Source organism: Ptychodera flava, chromosome 13, assembly GCF_041260155.1.
Source record: "Ptychodera flava strain L36383 chromosome 13, AS_Pfla_20210202, whole genome shotgun sequence".
Classification (NCBI taxonomy): Eukaryota; Metazoa; Hemichordata; class Enteropneusta; family Ptychoderidae; genus Ptychodera; species Ptychodera flava.
In genome coordinates, this window is record NC_091940.1 from 17,478,040 (window position 1) to 17,500,321 (window position 22,282).

Consider the following 22,282-nt stretch of genomic DNA (forward strand, 5'->3'; position numbering starts at 1 on the left):
CAAGTTTGGATGATAAGTATTCGATTGCCAAAGAATAAAGGGGACACTGCAGTACCATTATGAGCCGTAAGACCTTTAAAAGTGGTTCGTTGACGGATGACGACAAGAACTCAATGACGAGATCAGGAGCTTGATCTCATTCACATCATATTTCATTGATCAAAACTGACACACGATAAATATTGCCCTGTTTTGACGTTTTACTGTCGATTGGCCAGAGGACTTTGCATTAATTCCCTTTCGAATCTCTGTCAATACAGCATGCATTGTTTTCTGCTGACGACAAAACAATGCACAAGGACGTCACTCAATATAATAGTGTTCATCAAACGCAAAGTAATATACAAAGTAATATTACATTAAACATTATTGATAAAATTGCTTTGGTAATATATAATTTTAAAGCTAGACTCGAAAAGGCCTGCGATCGGCATTAACTAAAGTATTAAGACGATTATGTGGTGTTTCTGTCGTTTGTTCTCCTTTGAAATTACAATGGTTGTACAAATATGACATTATCTGTGCTAGATATTTAGATTAAGGTAGAACGCACCTCGGGGACAGATAGTCGGACTCTCAAATTTTTACAATTCTCTTCTGATCTACCACTGGTTGAGGCTAATTTTAAATCTCTTGCAGAAAGAAAAACTTTCACCGGCTTAGTTTTTCGAAAATCCAAAATTTAATTTTTCCCCATAGAGTTAACACAGGAATTGCGGCCATTTTGAATTTCAAATAGCAAAATGTTGGGTTATTTGTTTCGCTAGTTCCAAACTTTGCACGGTGACCCCTGATTTTTATTATTGATTTGGTAAGAGAATGGTTGAAAGCTTCATTCAGGAAGGTTTGAGCAAAAATTATTAATTAAGTCTTTCACTTTCGAGGCGCATACTACCTTAAGTCCTAACCTGGGTTTAATTCTGTGGGGAACAAGACTGATAAGACGTGGTTAACTTCATAATGCAAGTTCATAAATTGGGACCCCTAGACTTGATTGCCAGTTCTTAACGGATTGACTTATGTAATTTGTTTTTATCGCTTCTCTGCAAAATCTAATAAATGCGTGTCAAATATGGAGTGTTGCTATGCGACTGGTGGGATACTTCGTGATGTCAATGCTTGACTGCTCGGCTAATTTTTTTCGCACCGTTTGCGTTGTATTTGATGTTGAGTGTCTCGCAGAAGTGATGATTTGATCTTCAGCGCATCGGTGGAATAAGGACGTCGCTACCTAGCGGTCTTGACCAGGTCAAGATATGTGTGTTTAGTCTTCAGTGTCCTGTTGCACGTTCACAGCAAAAAAAGGGACCGATATAATCTTCGGGTATGACGTTACGTGCATATAACGGGACCAACGGAGAGGACGGGGACTTGACCGACGACTCGCGCTCGCCGGGTCTCGTCATCTTCGAGGTGTCCTTCCTCGTCGCCATCATTGCGGTCAGCGTCTCCGGAAACCTTCTCGTTCTGGCCTGTCTTGTGGTTGACCGAAAGCTACGAACCGTATCGAACATGTTCGTGGCTAACTTAGCGGTCGCCGATGTTTACATCACGGGACTACTCATGCCCTTTGTTGTGACGTCAGTCATTGTCAACGAGTGGATTTTTGGGGAACCGTATTGTAAGGTGAGAGTGATTAATTTTGGCGGGAATTAAAGAGTTAATAAGGCTTTTCATCGTGAATATGATAGGTGGTTCCTTCTGCTCTGCTTAGGCCAGAGTAAGTGCATTCTTGTTTTGCGTCCTCGCGCGTATAGAATTCCGGAGTTTCAGCTGGAAAATGCAGAGTTTAACTCTTTTCTTGCAGAATTTTCAAATTTTTGACGATGTCCTGAAGAAACACTGCCTTACAGCAGACATATACTGCAATCATTGAACCATGTGGTGAAGAAAAACTGTATTCTCTAGCATCATATAGTAAGGGGAACGGGCAGGTTTTATGAGAAAACTGTCCAGTATACTAGTCTAGTCGGAAGGTAGGGTTCCCATGCACCCCATGGATGTATTTTTTTAACCAACATTTTTGTAATCCTTAGGGTCTATATTTAATGAATTTTGATGTTCCCAAAATCAAATAGTGTCCCATGGGGTTCATTTGGCGCCATCTTGGCCGCCATCTTGGCCGCCATCTTGGATTTCAACAATGGGGTAGGGGTCACGTATCTACCGCTCGACGGAAACAGAAACAATAAAATACTATAAACGTTACATTTTTAGAAAGCCAAGATCATGGCCTTTTCATTGATATATAACTTAATAGGGATTAATTAATATTCGAACGTCGATTAGACTTTATATCGGCCATTGGCCGTAAATCGTAAAATTTGCGAAATTTCACACCCAATAATTAAGTTCCCGTTCCTCCAAACAATTTTTCATAAAGTATTTATATATTTTTTGGAAGAACTCAGTGCAATAAACAAGAAAAACAAGATTAAAAGTATGTGTCTTGAGATTTAGTGGGTGCATGAGCTTGTTTTCTTATTACGCGGTATGCCACATATCCGTGTGTAACATAAGGGGTAGGGGTAATGTTTCCCTTTCTGTTTCGAATCATGAATGATGAAACCATTCAAATGTTACATTTTTTGAAAGTGCTGCATCAGACCGTTCTAAAAATATATAGATTTATGGGAAAAAATTGCAAATTTAAAAGTTACAAAGCTTAAACCTTTCGGTTTGTGTCGATTTCAAGTGATTTTTTAAGAACGAAATTACAACATATGGGGTAGGGGTAATGTTTCCCTTTCTGCCTCGAATCATGAATTACAAAACCATATAAATGTTACACTGTTTGAAAGCTCTGAAATGGGCCTTTCCAAACATGTATAGTTTTATTGGGAAAAGTCCATATTTTAAACTTACAAAGCTTATGCCTTTCAGCTTGTGTCAATTTTAAGTGATTTTTTAAGAACAAAATTATAATATCAGGGGTAGGGGTAATGTTTCCCTTTCTGCCTCAAACCATGAATTATGAAACCATATAAATGTTATACTGTTTGAAAGCTCTGAAATGGGCCTTTCCAAACATGTATACTTTTATTGGGAAAAGTCCATATTTGAAAGTTACAAAGCTTAAGCCTTTCAATTTGTGTCAATTTTAAGTCATTTTTAAGAACGAAATTACAACATATGGGGTAGTGGTACTGTTTCCCTTTCTGCCTCGAATTATGAATTATGAAACCATATAAATGTTATACCGTTTGAAAGCTCTGAAATGGGCCTTTCCAAATATGTATAGTCTTATTGGTAAAAGTCCATATTTTAAAGTTACAAAGCTTATGCCTTTCAGTTTGTGTCAATTTTAAGTCATTTTTTAAACAAAATTATAATATAAGGGGTAGGGGTAATGTTTCCCGTTCTGCCTTGAACCATGAATTATGAAACCATATAAATGTTATACTGTTTGAAAGCTCTGAAATGGGCCTTTCCAAACATGTATAGTTTCATTGGGGAAAGTTGCATATTTGAAAGTTACAAAGCTTAAGCCGTTCAGTTTGTGTCAATTTTAAGTGATTTTTTAAACAAAATTATAATATAAGGGGTAGGGTAATGTTTCCCGTTCTGCCTTGAACCATGAATTATGAAACCATATAAATGTTATACTGTTTGAAAGCTCTGAAATGGGCCTTTCCAAACATGTATAGTTTTATTAGGGAAAGGTGCATATTTGAAAGTTACAAAGCTTAAGCCGTTCAGTTTGTGTCAATTTTAAGTGATTTTTTGAACAATATGCACAAAACAGTTAGTCCGTTGGCCGGGTATCGAAATCATCCCCTCTAAGGCATTTTACCCACTATGATTTTCTGTTAGCTAGTATTCTCAGCTGTCATAATCTGCTTATTTTCCATTTAACTGATGGTGTGTGAGAGTGAAACGACTTGTTTGTGAAGGGCTGTCACGCCCTCAGTAGTAAAATAGGAATGGGTTAGGGGTATCATATATACCGCTAGTCGGAGACAAAAAAAAAAAGTACCATAAACAATACATTCTTAGAAAGCCCAGATAATGCCCTTACCATTGGTATACAACTAAATGGGGATAAATCGATATTCAAACATCGATTAGATTTTATATCGGACATGAAATGTAAATTGTAAAATTTGCTTAATTTCAAACCCAATAATTAAGTTCATGTTCCTTCAAACAATTTTTACAAGGTATTTATATATCATTTGAAAGAACTTAATGCAATAGAGAAGTAAAAAAACATTAAAAGAGTGTATCTTCTTGAGACTTATGGGGTGCGTCGATTGTTTACCTAATATATGGTATGCCGTACATCCCTCTATAATATACATTTAAGGGATAGGGGTATGGGTAATGTTTCCTCTCCTACCAAACGTAGCGAATAAGGAAGCCACATAAATATCATATCTCTGAAACACTAACGCAGTTGTTTTTCCAACAAGATATGGCTTGATGGGGTAAACTCAAAAATTGTGCAGTGACAATGCCTAAACTCAAAAGTTTGTGTTACTTTACTGACATTTACTTGTTAAAAGGAACATAGAAAAATACTCTATAGGCACTAACTAGCACTGGAAAGCTAAAATGGTGGTTAATAAAAGACGTTTTACTCATTTCAATAACTCAAATTAGGGAAAGAAAGTTAACAGCTATAATATGTCAAGAATTATATATTCCAAACCCACAAACACTAAATTGGATGTCATAGTCGTCATGCAAAGTTGATATGACAGCAGCAACAATCAATCCCTTTTTTTAATTGTATCGCGAGAGATGTATAAGCAATAAAGCACCACTTTGAAAGGATACCACACGGTTTCGACCGGTAAACAACATATACGCACGAACTTCAGTCGTGTGTATAAGGAGTGAAATGGTCAAACCCGAGCTCGAGTGGTGTACCCAATTTATAGGGGTTGTTTATCGATATATTATATCAGTATATTGAAACTTGTGATGAAAATACAAACAATGTGAAAGAAACCCACTTTGGAGATAGGAATGGCCAACTTTACAGTATATCGTAAATACATGCACAGTCACGTGACCGTGTGGGCAAATCAGAGCTGACTATAAATAGTGTTACTTTTAATACCACACGGGAACACGAGAGAATCTTTTATCGCTGAAAACCAATCACCATTAATCCACAATATAGCTTCTCCATAATAAGATAAGATGGATCGACAACACTTTACCTTCCTTACCAGAAAACAAGAGATCATAACCAATTTTTCGAAATTATTTTACAACGCAGAACACTATATACTCCCAATGAGGATTACATTTTCGACTGGGTACTAAAATTCAATAGCAAAATAATTCTGGAACTAAAACCCGAAAAGCCAAATGTCACAGAACGCATTCAAATTACGCAACTAAATAGTAAACAGAAGGCGAACAAACACTCTCTACATCAAGCAATAAGAAGGCGAGACAAACCTCAGAAATGACTAAAAAGGCTAATATTCCCATTGACACCTCAATGTTTAAAATGCCTTGTGAGTGAATCTATCATTAGTTTCTTATCATGGATGACATTTAACCAATGTTAGACCCTGACGTCTTTGAAGCAAAGACCCTACAAACGGACGTTTTAGGGTCAATGCTTGAAGATACCATTCCCACCAGCATGATCGAATCAGAGAGACTAGATTGATCTAACTTTCGAGTTAGATCAGCCACCAGCAGCTTAGAAAAAATAAGTCAACATAATAATCAGAGTCAAGCGAGCTAGACAACGGCTTCACACATTATACTCCACAGAGAGGACATTCTTACACAATTCACAAAAGCGTTCAAAAGCTTCGTTAAAGGCATTGTTCGCGATCCCAGGGACGGGCATGGCTGGTTGCGTGGCAAATGCAAAATGTTAGTCATGCTGAATCAAGGTGTAATCAATTAATAGCTTATTTATAGATTGGGAAAATCCTAATCCTGATAGTAATGATGGAATATAAACTTTGTGAAAAGTTGAGAAAATTTGCCACTCCTTTGATTTGTATGTTTTACATTCCATGTTGTACTAGCCTGTACTATACATGAACAGTCAATACATCCGGCAAGTATTCTGTGCTGTTCTTTTATAGTTAGGTCCCCGCAATCCGAGATAAGTCTTTCTATAGTGTCAACCATTCTCTTCGATTACTGTAATCTACTCCAATAAATTCCCATTTAACTCATTTGTATGATTACAGGGAAGCCTAAGCCTATCTCTTACAATCTAAGATTTGAGATATTTGACAACAATATGTATGCAATTTTCATATTTTTCATAGGCCTAAATAACACACAGAAGAAAGTCATACTCAATGTTTTGTCCAAGTCAAATTTTCACCGAAACAAGTAGAGGTGGCCATCTGTAAGCCAAACGAGAATTAATATTAGCAAAGATGGATATTAATTAAGCCTTTCCCATTTCCGATCCCAGTTACTCATACAACGGGGTATAAGCGAAAGCCAAGAGTATCGAATGTGTTGAAACCTAAGTGGCCCCTATTCAGTACCACATAGCCTACAGGTACACCTTAAAGAATACTTACCAGGCCAAAATACCGAGTGTTGAATTCCTTCAAAAGTGGCAACACCAGGAAAGACACTGCGGCAACCAATTTATCACCCTGATCTCTAACTATTTACCTCTACGCCCAATAAAGCACCGGGTGTCAAGACAGTTGTACATCACAAACTTAAGAGAGCGATCGAAGACACTCGCTACACAGAACGCAGGATGGAAGGCTGCAAAGACGATTCTTCAAATAGGCAAAAAAGAGGCTAAAAACAACACAAACATTCACAGCAACGACGACAGGTCGGGTTTTCTCCCTATACTACGGTACAAAACCAAACCAAAGGGTCTTTCAAAGGCCACCGCACTTCCCTTAAAGCCCGGCTCGAAATGGACTGGGATCATGATTAGTGCCAAGTTTGGTTGGGCGTTTTGGGGCATGGCTCTGCATAATGAGTCTGTTGGTAACGGTTGCGATCGTTCGCATTATCTGCGGATCTGTTTGCTCTCAGATCACGCTCAGGCTCGGACTAATATAGATACGTACAGCCTTCGTTTCAAGGTTCGTTTCAGTCATGCCATGGCAAATACTCGAAATAAAAAAGAAAAGAAAACTATCAACTTAATCAAACAAGAGTTTGCTTGAATGAATTTACCGAAGTTTCAGGCCATATCAACGTTCGTTATGTGAATGATTCAGCTGCTGACCGCCATGTACATACGGAATATTGGCGCCATCTAAAGTCGAATAATTATAAAAAAAGTAAAAAGCTTATATCTGGGCTTTCTAAGAATGTATTGTTTATGGTACTTTTTTGTTTTTGTTTCCGACTAGCGGTAAATTATGTTACCCCTAACCCATTCCTATTTTACTACCGAGGGCGTGACAGCCCTTCACAAACAAGTCGTTACACTCTCACACACCATCAGTTAAATGGAAAGTAAGCAGATTATGACAGCTGAGAATACTAGCTAACAGAAAATCATAGTGCGTAAAATGCCTTAGAGGGGATGATTCTGATACCTGGCCAACGGACTAACTGTTCTGTGCATATTGTTCAAAAATCACTTAAAATTGACACAAACTGAAAGGCTTAAGCTTTGTAACTTTCAAATATGCACCTTTCCCCAATAAAACTATACATGTTTGGAAAGGCCAATTTAAGAGCTTTCAAACGGTATAACATTTATATGGTTTCATAATTCATGGTTCAAGGCTGAACGGGAAACATTACCCCTACCCCTTATATTATAATTTTGTTTAAAAAATCACTTAAAATTGACACAAACTGAAAGGCATAAGCTTTGTAACTTTAAAATATGGATTTTTCCCAATAAAACTATACATGTTTGGAAAGGCCCATTTCAGAGCTTTCAAACGGTATAACATTTATATGGTTTCATAATTCATGGTTCAAGGCAGAACGGGAAACATTACCCCTACCCCTTATATTAAAATTTTGTTTTAAAAAATGACTTAAAATTGACACAAACTGAAAGGTTTAAGCTTTGTAACTTTCAAATATGGACTTTTCCCAATAAAACTATACATGTTTGGAAAGGCCCATTTCAGAGCTTTCAAACAGTATAACATTTATATGGTTTCATAATTCATGGTTCGAGGCAGAAAGGGAAACATTACCCCTACCCCATATGTTGTAATTTCGTCCTTAAAAAATCACTTAAAGTTTACACAAACTGAAAGGCATAAGCTTTGTAAGTTTAAAATATGGACTTTTCCCAATAAAACTATACATGTTTGGAAAGGCCCATTTCAGAGCTTTCAAACAGTATAACATTTATATGGTTTTGTAATTCATGGTTCGCGGCAGAAAGGGAAACATTACCCCTACCCCATATGTTGTAATTTCGTTCTTAAAAAATCACTTAAAATCGACACAAACCGAAAGGTTTAAGCTTTGTAACTTTTAAATTTGCAACTTTTCCCCATAAATCTATATATTTTTAGAAAGGTCTGATGCAGCACTTTCAAAAAATGTAACATTTGAATGGTTTCATCATTCATGATTTGAAACAGAAAGGGAAACATTACCCCTACCCCTTATGTTACACACGGATATGTGGCATACCGCGTAATAAGAAAACAAGCTCATGCACCCACTAAATCTCAAGACACATACTTTTAATCTTGTTTTTCTTGTTTATTGCACTGAGTTCTTTCAAAAAATATATAAATACTTTATGAAAAATTGTTTGGAGGAACGGGAACTTAATTATTGGGTGTGAAATTTCGCAAATTTTACGATTTACGGCCAATGACCGATATAAAGTCTAATCGACGTTCGAATATTAATTAATCCCTATTAAGTTATATATCAATGAAAAGGCCATGATCTTGGCTTTCTAAAAATGTAACGTTTATAGTATTTTATTGTTTCTGTTTCCGTCGAGCGGTAGATACGTGACCCCTACCCCATTGTTGAAATCCAAGATGGCGGCCAAGATGGCGGCCAAGATGGCGCCAAATGAACCATGGGACACGATTTGATTTTGGGAACATCAAAATTCATTAAATGTAGACCCTAAGGATTACAAAAATGTAGGTTAAAAAAATACATCCATGGGGTGCATGGGAACCCTACCTTCCGACCCGACTATACGGTATGATGTTGATTTTGTGTTCAATGTGTGGATGTTGTATTTTAACTACACATCCGCCCACCTTTCGAAATTTTGAGTCGACGCAAGCCAAATAATTTACCTACTCTGGCCCTATCGAAAAGAGTAGAACTACTTGACATTGTGTCAGATCGCCCAGACTATGCGCTCTACCTGTAGGTAAAGTTAGTAAAGTGAAATGTATTTGTTGGTGCTGTTGTGTACTAATTTTCCCTTCCGAACACGCAAGCTTATAGCACCAATTTGACAACACATAAAATTATGACCAACAAATTAACCCGAGCAATGTTTCTTACAGATGGACAAGCGCAATCGTAAAATGATACTGTAATCCTGTTTTTGTTTTAGGCCATCCCGTTCAAACTGGACCCGGCGCACCCCTTTCATAAGTACAATTTTGGAACTCCTCTGAGCAACGTTACAAAATCACATATACAACCTCCGATTCAAACACAGATTTTATTTTGTTTGATTTTTTTCTAACTTGAAGCACTTTTATGCACTTGAAGGTACCGACAGGGTATTTTAATATCCTTGTTGGCTCTCACACGGTATATAAACGCCATTATTTCGAAACAACCGAAAAATAGAAATACAAACATCAGAAATGTCTGATGTCTCTGTGAATTCAGGGTCAAGCACAATGACCAAGTACAATGCAAGAACTTTTTTGAGTTTTAGTGGCAAGTTGCGATATCAAGACATCTAGCCGAAGCACCACAATGTCACATCTCGTAGCGTAGTCAAAGAAAATTTTAAAAAATCAATTTTTATGGGGTTGCTGGTTTCTGGTCTTACATGCCTTTTCCTATCTTTGTATCACTTTTCTTCCTTACTATTTCCCAATGTTCGCATTACTTTTACAACAAATCTAAGATTACTTTGGCGGATGATCTAACTTCTTTATAGGCGTGCGAGCAAGTCCTCCCGCACGCACATGTTCAATGTATACAAAAGCTTATATGCATAGATATACGCCCGACCCTCACATGCAAGGACCCGGATGCACGACCAGTTTTCAGCGCTGATCACAATTTAACGTACATAAAAGTTAATTGAAACGTGCCGAAAAAGATCATTTAAAAGTGATTTGACAAATAATAAATACCATTCACATTTTTTGTTGCGATGACTGCCTGAAACGTACGCGTCATCTCTCCGTTGTTCAGATCACGGGAGGGCGCCCTCGTGAATCAAACAGGTGGTTCAGATGACCAGGTACCAAGTTGGCCGTAAGCTGTAAAGCATCATCAAAAATCTTTTCCATTTATATTTTGGGGAAAAATCGATTTGCAATCATTCGTTTATGCTCACAATAAATCTGTTAATAGACAGGTGCAGAGTGGTGGTGTACCGAGAAAGCTAGTGTACTGAGGAAGCTTAAAGTGGCTACACATCGGCCAGGTCTCACAATATACTGTGAAGGGTTGAAGAGCGGTTTGTGTGTCCACGGTAAACACTATGGCTAAAAGGAAACCACTTGAAACATTTGACATTATCGTCCAAATGAAAATAGCAGAGGCTTGTTTTCAATGCTTCCTGTCGACTGCAAAGACAAAGTGATCGATTGACAGATAACAATTAAGCAAATTAATCCACTTTTCGGAAATTGGATCAAAGAATAAAATGTAAGATAATAGGACGACCTGCATGGGTAATTTCGTGAGTGATAAGCTTCTCTATCACGATAGCGGCTCAAGTTCACTATATAGTCTCTTTATGTATTCACAGTTCCTCTATCCACGTTGATTGAGGGACTGTGATGTATCTAAAATGTTAATTTGATTATAATGTAAGTTAACTATTTATTTTGAATTCTGTAGCCGCGTCTTTTAATTCAATTTCAGATTCACGGGTTTATTCAGACAATCCTGTACACGGGTTCATTCTACACGCATGCAGTCATCGCCGTCAATCGCTTCTGCCTCATCGCCTATCCATCGAGGTACAGCACGGTCTTCAGCCGTCGAAACAGCATCGTGATTCTGACGGTCCTCTGGGCGAGCTGTGCGGCATACGCCATGCCCCAGGTGATTGCAGGCAGAGGCGTAGACGTGATTTACATCGCTGAGATATACAACTGTCTGTTCGACGGCTCGTCCAACTTGACGTACCTGTACGTCACGGCCGTGTTAGCGTATGGCCTCCCAACTGTGGTGATCATCGCGTCGTACGCTGGGATTTATCACACAGTCCGGCAAGCAGGAAGAGGGTGGCCGCTAGCCAGGCGGTGAGACTTCGCAAATACACGGGAAATCGCTCGTCTTTGAGCGGGAACAGCGAGGATAGCAGGGAAGCGGCTGAGCAGAGATCTCATAACGTGAGGCTTACAAGACACCTTTGTCTGGTAACGTTGGCTTTCTTTTTGTGCTGGGCACCGTACTGCATCGTTGCAATGGTCGATGCCTTCGATGACAGTTACATCCCTGAGTAAGTAAACAATCCCTTGTCCTTGCGTGAGTAATACCATCCAGTTGCATGGATGCGTGTTTGTGTACGCACGTTTGCAACCATCTGCAAATTGCAAACTCATCTGACCGGGTTGATGCTGGAGACGCTTTAAATAGACAAATTCTAAAAAATATGATTTTTGTCCATAAAATAACTACATTTTGAGATACTTCAGTTTATGTATAATGTGTAATATATTGTTGTTGTTTATAAATGAATTGTGGTCCGAACGATAATTTGATTTAATCTCAATAATGTAAAATAGCATTTTAAAGTGATTTTAGCTTGACCTATTGGTAGGTGTACCCGTGATGCAATGTGTTTTTTATTCTTCTTCTCTAATAATCGAATTTTGACTTTTGATGACTCAGCAAAACCTAAATGAGCAGGTGTTTTGTATACTAAAATACAACAAGCAGGTGTTAACTGGGAAATGCAAAATGATACAGTTACTGGAGCTTTGATAAAAACATTCAGATAATGAAGTGCAATGGTTGTCAAAATGTCGTTACCCGCGCTTACAGAACTAAGCAAAGAACGCTATAATTATGACGTAATTTCTCGTATTCCCCTCGTATCTACCTATAGTACCTAAGAAACATAATCAAATTTATTTAGGCAATACGCGAAACCCCTTTGCAAAGATCCATTCAATTTTCATTAATAAGTTAAACTAAGACTAAAATATTGGTTAAGCAGTCGTAAGTTGGGTGAGAAAGAAGTGTTAATTTATTCAAAATTAATCATCTGATTCCCTGGCTTCTCTTTTCTCCAGTTTTAAACATTTCAAAATAATTTAACTCCACTCTGGCAGGGTCAAAGTTTGCAAAATTTTCACATTATGTATTTCAAATACATTATACCAAAATGACAGTTTTACTTGGCAATTTAGGATAAGAGTCATTCCATTTTTGCTTATCATTATTTTAATCACATGTTTGAATGTTAGTCTTTCTACCCCATGCAATTTAAGAATGAGGATAGATATTGCAAAACAAAACTGTCGTTTTTTTCCTCATGTACTCTAGTTTCAAATAATATATTTAATTTCATGAAGTAGTATAAGGTTTATAACCAAAATTAATTTTTTTATCAGTAATACGAAAACGGTGTTGTCTACTAAAATATGCACCTCTTCAGTCTTCGAGTCAACCATTGCTACCATTAAGACATTAGTTTCTCTGCCTTTTGAAAGTATATGGTATGGGGGTCATGTCATCTTGGATAAGAAATATTGCTTTGGAAAAAAACGTTGGTTCAGTAAAACGCCACCTCAAATGGTACAACTGCAAAATGGGCTCTCTTTGTACAATACATTCTACACTTGTTTTACCCTCTTCTCGGGTACGTCTTTGCCGTCTTTATTTAGGATACTTCGGCAGCCATGTCGTGAACAAATTCTCAAAATTACCAGAGAAGTGGTAATTATTATCAAATTGAACTAACATTGGGTAATCTGAGATTTGTAGGAATGGCAAAAAAAAGCCTAAGAATCTGCATTTATTTGCACGAATTTGCATTTTCTTTACAGAATTGAGATCATGGAGGGAAGACACTACATTCAATACCTCGGTATATCACAACCATGGATTTGTATGGGGACCACTCCTTTACAATTTTAGCACTTTACTGTATCATTTTAATAATTTCCGAAAAAATTAATCACAGTTTCCATATTCCTTTTCTGTATTTTCACTTTTAACAAATTCCCAATAAGACAGTATACTCATTGAGCTGTATTGTTTACACTCAGTCACACACTGGACAAGGTTTTAAAAGTAATCGGTATTAAAGGAATAAAATTGCTTTCATAATAGCCTGAGCACAACCTTGCAAAATGTTTACACTGAAAACATTACAAAGACAATTAAAACAACAAAACAGAGCAATTTGAAGTAAAAACATTGGAAATAGCATTAATAATATTTCCTGTCAAGTTACCCAATCTAGAAACAGACATAATTAGTCTAATTGATCTGTATAAAATTGTTTTCACAGCTGATTGTGAAACGGGCATTTTCATTCCGTAATCCCCCAGTCTGCCATCTTTGATCACTCAAAGTTCATTCGGTTAATTAATAATGAAACAAGTACTTTTTGTTTCACTGAACAAATTTAAAGCAGTTCAATATTATCACGTGAAAAGTTTCAGCTACTGTATATCCCTCGGACGAAGATAGCAATCCAACGTTTTTGAAAAGATTTTAAAAGATAATGCTCAAAGAAACTCTAAAAAACTGTGCTATTTGTGATTACTGACGATATGATTGCAGCTATATGATAATAACATCAACAGCCAGCCGACCATAAGCTTGATAAAAAAACATGGCTGAGAGAAGGCATTGTAAAAATTTCCATCCGCAGCCTAAAGTGACAAAATTTCAGCTGCGATCAGCAACGGTTGAAGCTTTATGTAACTGGTAATACACACCTTAACATCTTATTTTATCATATCATTTATCACATCATTTTAGTTCAAGGTTGATCATCATGATAAGGTATTGCATGACGTAAAGTGACCTTCGGAGACAGGAAGTCCCTTCACGTTAATCTCATTGTATGTTGCTTAGAAAAGCCGTGACAGATCTCTACAATTGTGTGCAATTAAATGAATAAGTGAGATGCATGCGCAGTTACCAAGCAGCTATCTCATTTAGAGTTCAACAAGAAGTAAACATCTTGAGGACTAGTTTTAGTGACCTTTCATAATATCACGTGACTCTAAATGCTAAGATGACACCTGCTGTTTTCGTCGATACTTCTTAATTCAAGGCGAACGAATGTACATCTGAAAAATGTGAAGCATGTTTGCATTTACCGAGATAACGCCATGTCAGGCAATATTAGCAAAAATATCATGAACGTTGAAGAGGGTTTCAAGAAATGACTGCTCTTTATCGTTGTTTCACTCTTTCAGTGCGGCACACACCGCGACCAACTGGCTGGCCCTTAGCAACAGCGCCTTCAACCCAATTCTCTACGGTTGGATGAATCGACAGTTCCGGAACGCGTACAGGAGAGTGGTGTGTCGGCCAAGTTGTTGCTGGTCCAGTCGATCTGTCGAGGACGCCGTAGCCGCTCAACGTCGGAGAGCGCCATCACAGCCGAACGTACCACCGGTAACCGGACAGTCATCCCTTTCTGAGTAACCAGCGTATCATCATTTTCAAGCAATGTCTGAACAAATGAAACCTTACACTTCGAAGGGTCTGTCCGATACCCTTGAAGTTTCTCAGTCAGTTCATCGGTTTTTTTATTTCTTTTTTCTGACTCTTTCCAGAACATTCTGTTTTGAATTCTAGCTTTCTAACGTGTGTCTATTGCCAGGTCATCGGGACACCTCGGGCAAGGTGTTCATAGACTATCGACGCAGACAATTAAATTTTGTCGAAGTTAGCATAAAGACAAATATTTTCCTCTGTGTTGAAAGCGCCACAGTGTTAAATGTTAAGAATAAAAGTATAGGGATATTTTCAAGGAGATAATTGAGGAGCAGGTATCATCCTTAGTTTCCCATTGAACAGGAGAAAGAATCTAAAACCTGGGACATCGGGTCGAAGTGAAAACCAACGACGGCGGAGATATAGACAGGACGCGTCAGTGACATACGGATGGTCGGTATCTGGACAATCATGGAAAAAGCTGCACACACAGCAATGTCACCGCCGGTATTTACATCGGTAACACATGCCAAAGCTAATCGGATTCCAAGCTGAGCCTGACTCTCTCTGATTTAATTTCACTCAAGGAATATGAAAACAAATTCAAATACACCAATTCTTTATGAGCAAAAAAAAAAACATTGATGTCTCTGACAACGCCTTGGATTGTATTTTGTGATATATTTATCACTCTTGCATAAATTTATAGAAATCTCACCTATTTTCCGGTGAAACATTTGCCATTATACTTCAGACAGTTTTAACGTAACACGGATCAACTACGACAATTGAGCGATCATTTTTCAATGCATATGACTGTAGGAACTCTCGTATATGCCGACAAAATTTAAAAAGTTTTCGAGGTGAAACATCACGTTTCTCTATTAAAAAGTATCAAATAATGTTTTCTTTTAGTAAACTTTAGTTATCTATTAACTTGAAATTACTTATTACTTATTCCTTTCATTATTTCATAATATAGTAACTATATATGTTCTTCTTGTGTTCTCGTTTGGGACCAAGAAAACTATAACACGCGTGCTATACCAAGAGTCTAGAAATTTACAGTGCCGAGATGCGCGCGCAATGCGCCGTCCTGAAAAGTGTGCGTCAAAGTTACACCATGGAAACCCGGCATATTCGTAATTTTTGTCTTGAAATGTTTGTTGTTTCAGTAGTATAAAACTTCCAGCAACCTGTTCTATATATCGTGTTTGGGAGAAATTCAAATCAAAATTCGTCATCGGTCATTTGACATTTCCTAATTCTTTCAGTTTATTCAGGGTGGAGTGCAAACGCGATGAGCTTCGGGTTGTTCTTTTTTTCATACATCTCATAAAAAGATATGATTATCGACGGCCCCTTGTGAGTAACTGTCTCTTCCGCGAAGGGCTTAAACACACGGTCTCGTTTGTAAACTTAAAGATAAAAATAGAAATATTGACAAAAGAGGACATTTGATCTGGCTTAAACCTTCACGAGACCATGCAATTATGTCAAAAAGGATTTTCACTTTACGGTCGATGACCATTAAAGTAGACACGAGGTGACTGCAAAGAGACTCGGTTTCAACGTACCAGGGTCAGGCAGGCTAGTTGAAAGCTATACTTCTTCCATTTTTGTCCCTCGGCTTTCCACTCGGAGTAAATATATGTATACACTCTTTCACACCTGTTTCCCGGATCGAACTTGAAAATCGACCTTGTTTGAACAAGGTGACATTCGCGATCACCTTGGCTACCGCCCGAGACAAAACAAAAGTTACCCTGGAGTTACTGTCTTGCTTTATTTGACAGACTAAATTTAGGGTACGCAAACGTCGATTAATATTCATTTCATAGACATAATCGCTATCTGAGAGAGAAACTTAAACATTTAGGGCTTAGGGTTGACTTTACTTGATCCCTCCTGTCATTTTGTTGGGTTCATTTTCGATTTAAACGACTTTCGTCAAGCCCATTTCTACTTCATAGTGAACGGTTAGCCAAGCTTGCATGAATCCATAGACAGAATTGATTTTTAGTTTGCATGGTAAGCTTATAATCGCCCACCTAATTAGTCCTGTCTGGGTTTTTCTAATCCCCCTAAAAGATGTTGTGGTGGTGTCCAACGAGATATATTCGAAAATATCGACTGATCGGAGTGAGTGACACTTCACCGAACAGGGACGACAGCGAACATGTTTACAGCAAGGTTTGTCCTGCGATGAGATGACATGTTGTCAAAAATTCCAATCAACATCTTTACGTTGGACAATGGCCCGCTACCAACTTTCAATGCTTGCCCCAGGGCTCGAATTAATAAAGTATGCATGGGGTTCACCGCGATCAATTATGATCGTTAACTTGTGAATAAGCTTGCTCACGTTCAGGAAGCAACCCTCCGTTAAATTCTGCACCGGAATACCTTTGAGACGCTATCTTTCAAAGGTACCGTCACGTGGTACCGTCACGTGGTACCCCACGTCTTTTTTTTTCAACAACATGGAATTTTTGACGAAAGTCTAACTCTTTTTGTGCAAGCGATTTTGGCTAAAATTTGCCTGACCGCAGCTTTAAACCAAACAGGAAAAGCCTAGCCTATATACATGTCTACCCTGGCAAAACCTGCGTAAGTACCAAATAAGCTTACTGATGGGTAGAATCGAATGTCTGCACGGTTGCCAGAATTCGTTCACGCAGCACTCGAAAAGCATTCAAATATTCGTAACTATATCGCTAGAAAGTAAACTGTCAAAATTACAACAAATCTGGCCGTGTTCTGTCGTCGAGAATGTCAAACGTCAACGAATTTCCCCGAATGTTTTCAGAACATGTAGTGTCTCCGCCCTAAACAACGCAGTATACATCATTCAAATCATGCCCAGGGATATCATTATTTCGTTGAAGCAGGGTCGGAAAGAAGGCTAGACTTGCTCCGATCGAGTCTGTGGGCATATACAAATCAAAACAGAATAAATTGAAGGAATGAACTTCAGCAGACAGTCGGGCTAGGTGGTAGGCTGGTGCTTAGATCGTGGGTGAACGCCATGGCCGGACAGTAACTGCTAGTCCAGGAGAAGGCAATAAAAGGTTACTTATCAGCAATCATACAGGGTTTTAACGGAACGGAGTTTCCCTAAAATGGGATTTCAATCTCATCATTGCTCTGAATCTCATGATCGGGTTTGCTCTAAAATTGAAAAGAAAGCTGCAAAGGCGTTTTTAAAAGTTGGTTGGAAAATCAAGATGTATTAAAACTGTGACGTATGCAACATCCATGGTATAGTTAGTTATTTCAATTGTCTTCTATTCAAGTGTTACGCAGTAGTCTGGATGGTAAATTATCGACTCGGAATCTATGTTTGCATGCGCAATAGTGGCCTTATTGTGAGCTATGGACGGCAGATCACGCATGCCGCAAACTATATGTGGTTTTACTCTGTTCGCAAGACTTCGTCGCTTGTGGCGCACATCCCGCACGTATCATGGCACGAGCAATGTCAATCGCGACGGATTGGACGTTACATATTTCATAACTCAGTGTTTTCAATGTGAGAACTAAATATTTAACTCTTACTCTTTCCTTATTTTGAACGGAGGCAGGCAACAAAATGAATTAAATTGGCTAGTTGTTCAGCAAAAAAAAAGAAAGAAAGAAAGAGGAGAAAAAATAAGATTCGTCGATATAGCTGCGTCAACTTTTTTTACAGTCTCTGAAAAATAATAGAATGCTATGCATGGCAGAAAATATTTCTGATTTATATTTTATATTTTTTTACTTAAGTAGTTGGATCGTTTAAGCTTAGAGATAAAGTTTAAATAAAATAAAAAAAACCGCCCCGCCACATCATTTTAAAAAGACCTTCGACGAAAAACAACTTTTTTTGCTTACGACACTTGAGAAGATTGCGAATATGAGTTTTGGATCGGAGATCATAGTGCGATCATATTTGTCGATATTAGAATTTCGAAACAGTGATTTGAATCATTATTTTCATTGAATTCAATATGGATATCGTCTAAAGCTTAATTATACAATATTGCGAAAAAAAATACCCTTATACATGTATCCGTTAAAAATCCTTCGATGCATCATTTTCCTCACTGTTTGCAACAGGATTATGGCCACACATCGATCCGTACAGTTTCTTTATGTAGAAAACTTGAGCAGGCTTCAGATATTATTCAGAAAAGAAATGTTGCCCTTCTCCGTTGGTCCTTGACGTTCGTCGTCCAAATTTACCCCATGAATGGCGTGAAACTGCTCTCGATCTCCTTTGATGGCAGCTTTTGCTGTAGTTTGCCTGAGTGTGTCTGTGTGTGTGTATGTGTGTGTGTGTTACTTATATTTGTCCAATACAATCCTTATTTCCGCATAGACAATATTCTGTATAAAATTAGAAAAAAATCTCAGCAGCGATCCGAAGTTGGCTGAAAAGTGTTCAGTTACTGCATCGTTTACAAGTCTTCAACACATTTAACGTTAATGATCAGTTCTCGTTCTGGAGACTAGACAGATCGGGAGTGTACAAACTTTACGATCCACATGAACAGGAAAAAGAAAATGCGGAGTCATGATTAGTTGAAGAATTGAGTTAGAATCCTGTCCAAGAGTTGGCTTACATGGTCCACTGCACCGATGTCATCGCAGCTGAGTTCAGAGTTAATAAGCCAATTCCAGTACCTACGTACCCCCTCATTTGCCGCTGCATTGTGCGCCCTCAACGACGGAGTTGGCTGTTGTTATTAAAAGCGAGTGGAGTTGCGCGTTGGAAAAATTAATACCTGCCGGGGCTGCTAAGGTGAGTTATACTCAGTGTATTGCAAGATATGACGAGCATGTATTCAGTATTTTGCTCTCGTACGTAAGCGTTTGATGTGGGTTTTGGACAATGACTTGCAGATATTTCTCAGATCTACCCCCACAATTTCTCAGACTACTTTTCCTACATCAGTCACCTGTATTATACCAGATCTGTAGCCAGTTCCCACTTAATTGTTCCAAAAAGAACACTGCGTCTAGGTCAGTTTTCATTTAGTTACCACGGAGCAAAATTTTGGAACAGTTTACCAGCTACTATAAAAAACACAAACAATAAATCTTGGATTTTAAACCACGACTAGTTGTCTTCTTCTCATTTTACCCTTCGTCCTCGTATAATTTATTTAATTCTCAGTTACCACCCACCAGGAGCTAGACACTCATTAGCTTTGCATTAGCTATTTTCTAGCTCCTTTTCACATTCATTCCTCTTTTAAAAAGAGAAGATATTCCTCATAATAATCGTGGGGTTTTTTTTATGTAACAGCATTTCTTTATAGACTAATTTAATTATATGTAAGTTTTTGTTTATATTTATTTTTACACTGAGATATTTTCTGTTGTATTTACTTTTGTAATACACAGTGAGAGTTTATAACGTGAGGTCTTTATACCTCATAAGAATAGCAGCCTTTGTATCTTGCAATCATAGATTGTGATGCAATTACAGTCCTTGTAATTATGGAAATGAATGAATGAATGAATGAATAAACAAATATGCAAATAGATATTTACCCTATTTCTTAGCACAAGGGTCTCCAGCTTTCCTTTCCTATTTAGATCAAATAGTACTTGTGTAAGTATACAACAATGACAGAAATGTTTAATATTCATCATACTCATAAATTTATTAATCTTTTAAACTCTTGTTATGACTGATAATGCCTAATGGCCCAGCTGTGCACTTGTGAGGAGATAACGAATCTGAGTTTTGGATCGGAGATCATAGTTCAATCATATTTACCGATATTATAGAATTTCGAAACTGCAATTTTCATTGAATTCAAAATGAATATCGCTCTAAAGCTTTCTAAATTACGAAATTCAATTGTACAATACAGCAAAAAAGTCCATGTTCAGGTGTATATTGAAAATCCTGCCACAAGCATCATTTTCCCCGCTGTGTGCAGCTGGATTAAGCTTATTAGCCGCACATCGATCTGTACAATCTCGTTATATAGAACACTTGAACAGCGCAACCTCTGAACATTACGGGATAATTTCCATGATAGATCTCGTACAAAACTGCAGTAAAATCCAATTTTACCCCATCAATGGTGTGAAACTACTATCGATTGCCGTTGCCTTGCTCCGTTTGATCAGTGTGTGTGTGTGTGTGTGTGTGTGTGTGTGTGTGTGTGTGTGTGTATCTGGCGGTCCAATACAAATGTCAATTCCGCAGAGGAAACATTGTGAAGAATTAAAAAAAAATAAAAAGATAAAAAAATAAAAAAAAAACTCAACAGCAATACAAAGTTGGCTGAAAATGTTTAGTTTCTTGTATCGTTTACAAATCTTCAATAAATTTAACGTTAGTGTTCGGATCTCGTTCTTGAGATAACTGACAGATCTGGAGTGTACAAACTTTAAGATGCACATGAAGTGAAGAAAAAAAGAAATGCGGAGTCCTGATTAGTTGAAGAATTGAGTTAGAATGCTATGCATGAGTTAGCTGACATGGTCCACTGCGTCGATGCCATCGCAGGCAGAGTTCAGTTGGGCCAATAGGCCAAACCCGGAATTCGAATCGACCACGGTACAAACAAAGCCATGTGCGCAAACGCGCACAGACGTACGTGTATTTCCATACGCGTTAGTACACATGTGGGTTTGTTTGTACCGGCATCACGTGATTATTTGGGTGTACTGAGTATGTAGAACGCCGTACGCATCGCGTCCTTTTTATTCCGGAGTAGAACCATTGAACGTAGAACCTACGTGTACCTCAGCTCCTAATCTGGCCATGGCGGCCGTGAGAGCCGACTATGCACTGTGCGCCCTCAACGGTGGAGTTGGCTGTTGTTGGAGTTGCGCGTTTGGAAAATTAATACCTGCCTTTGGTGCTAAGGTGAGATATACTCAGTGTATTGCAAGATATGACAAGCATGTATTCAGTATTTTGTTCTGGTACGTAAGTTCTTGATATAGGTTTGGGACAATGACTTGCAGATATTTACCATATTTCTTATCACAAGGATCTCCAGCTTTCCTTTCCTATTTAGGTCAAATAAAAAAATATATGGGTTTCCAGTAATCCAACCTACCCTACTGTATTTAAAACCCTCTGACCCTAAGCTCTTTTTTCCCCCATTCTCAAAAATCATGCATGATTTTACCTATTTTTGATGTTTTTGATGGGGGCATACTGAAATTAAAAAAAAAAGATTTTGACCGACCTACCCTATTTCCCTGAGGGCTTCACCGGAAACAATTTTTTCCTTCGTATTAGCCATGCAATTTGTACAGCTTTAGTTCTGTAAAAATGTAGTGCAGTTAGCAAATAAGGGAATTTTAATTTGTTACATCTGGCAACACAATTTTTTTGCCAAAACTTCACCAACAATGGTTCATTGGAATCATAAAGCCATATCACTGGCGAGTCTTGACATGCTTTAAGCGAAATTTGCCACCTACCTATAATGTACATGTAAATGTACATGTTCCAGCATCTTTCAATGTAGTTACATATTGACACCACACTTTACTTGTTCGACCTCAATTCCCTGCAAAACAGGTCCAAAATCACCAT

At 37.9% G+C, this 22,282-nt stretch overlaps 1 protein-coding gene across 1 annotated transcript; it reads left to right on the top strand.

The window, feature by feature from the left end:
• Nucleotides 1-1,117: 1,117 nt before the first annotated feature.
• On the top strand, nt 1,118-15,599 carry LOC139148691 (melatonin receptor type 1B-B-like). The gene is made up of 3 exons (XM_070720176.1): nt 1,118-1,626; nt 10,966-11,548; nt 14,487-15,599. The coding sequence occupies exons 1-2, from the start codon at nt 1,327-1,329 to the stop codon at nt 11,350-11,352; spliced, it is 687 nt and encodes a 228-aa protein (XP_070576277.1). The 5' UTR covers nt 1,118-1,326; the 3' UTR covers nt 11,353-11,548; nt 14,487-15,599.
• Nucleotides 15,600-22,282: the final 6,683 nt, after the last annotated feature.

Bases quoted from the DNA above. Each gene is read 5' to 3' on its own strand.
- LOC139148691 (XM_070720176.1), top strand. From the start codon at position 1,327: ATGACGTTACGTGCATATAACGGGACCAACGGAGAGGACGGGGACTTG. The intron at 1,627-10,965 runs GTGAGAGTGATT...ATTCAATTTCAG, and splicing joins TTGGGGAACCGTATTGTAAG to ATTCACGGGTTTATTCAGAC.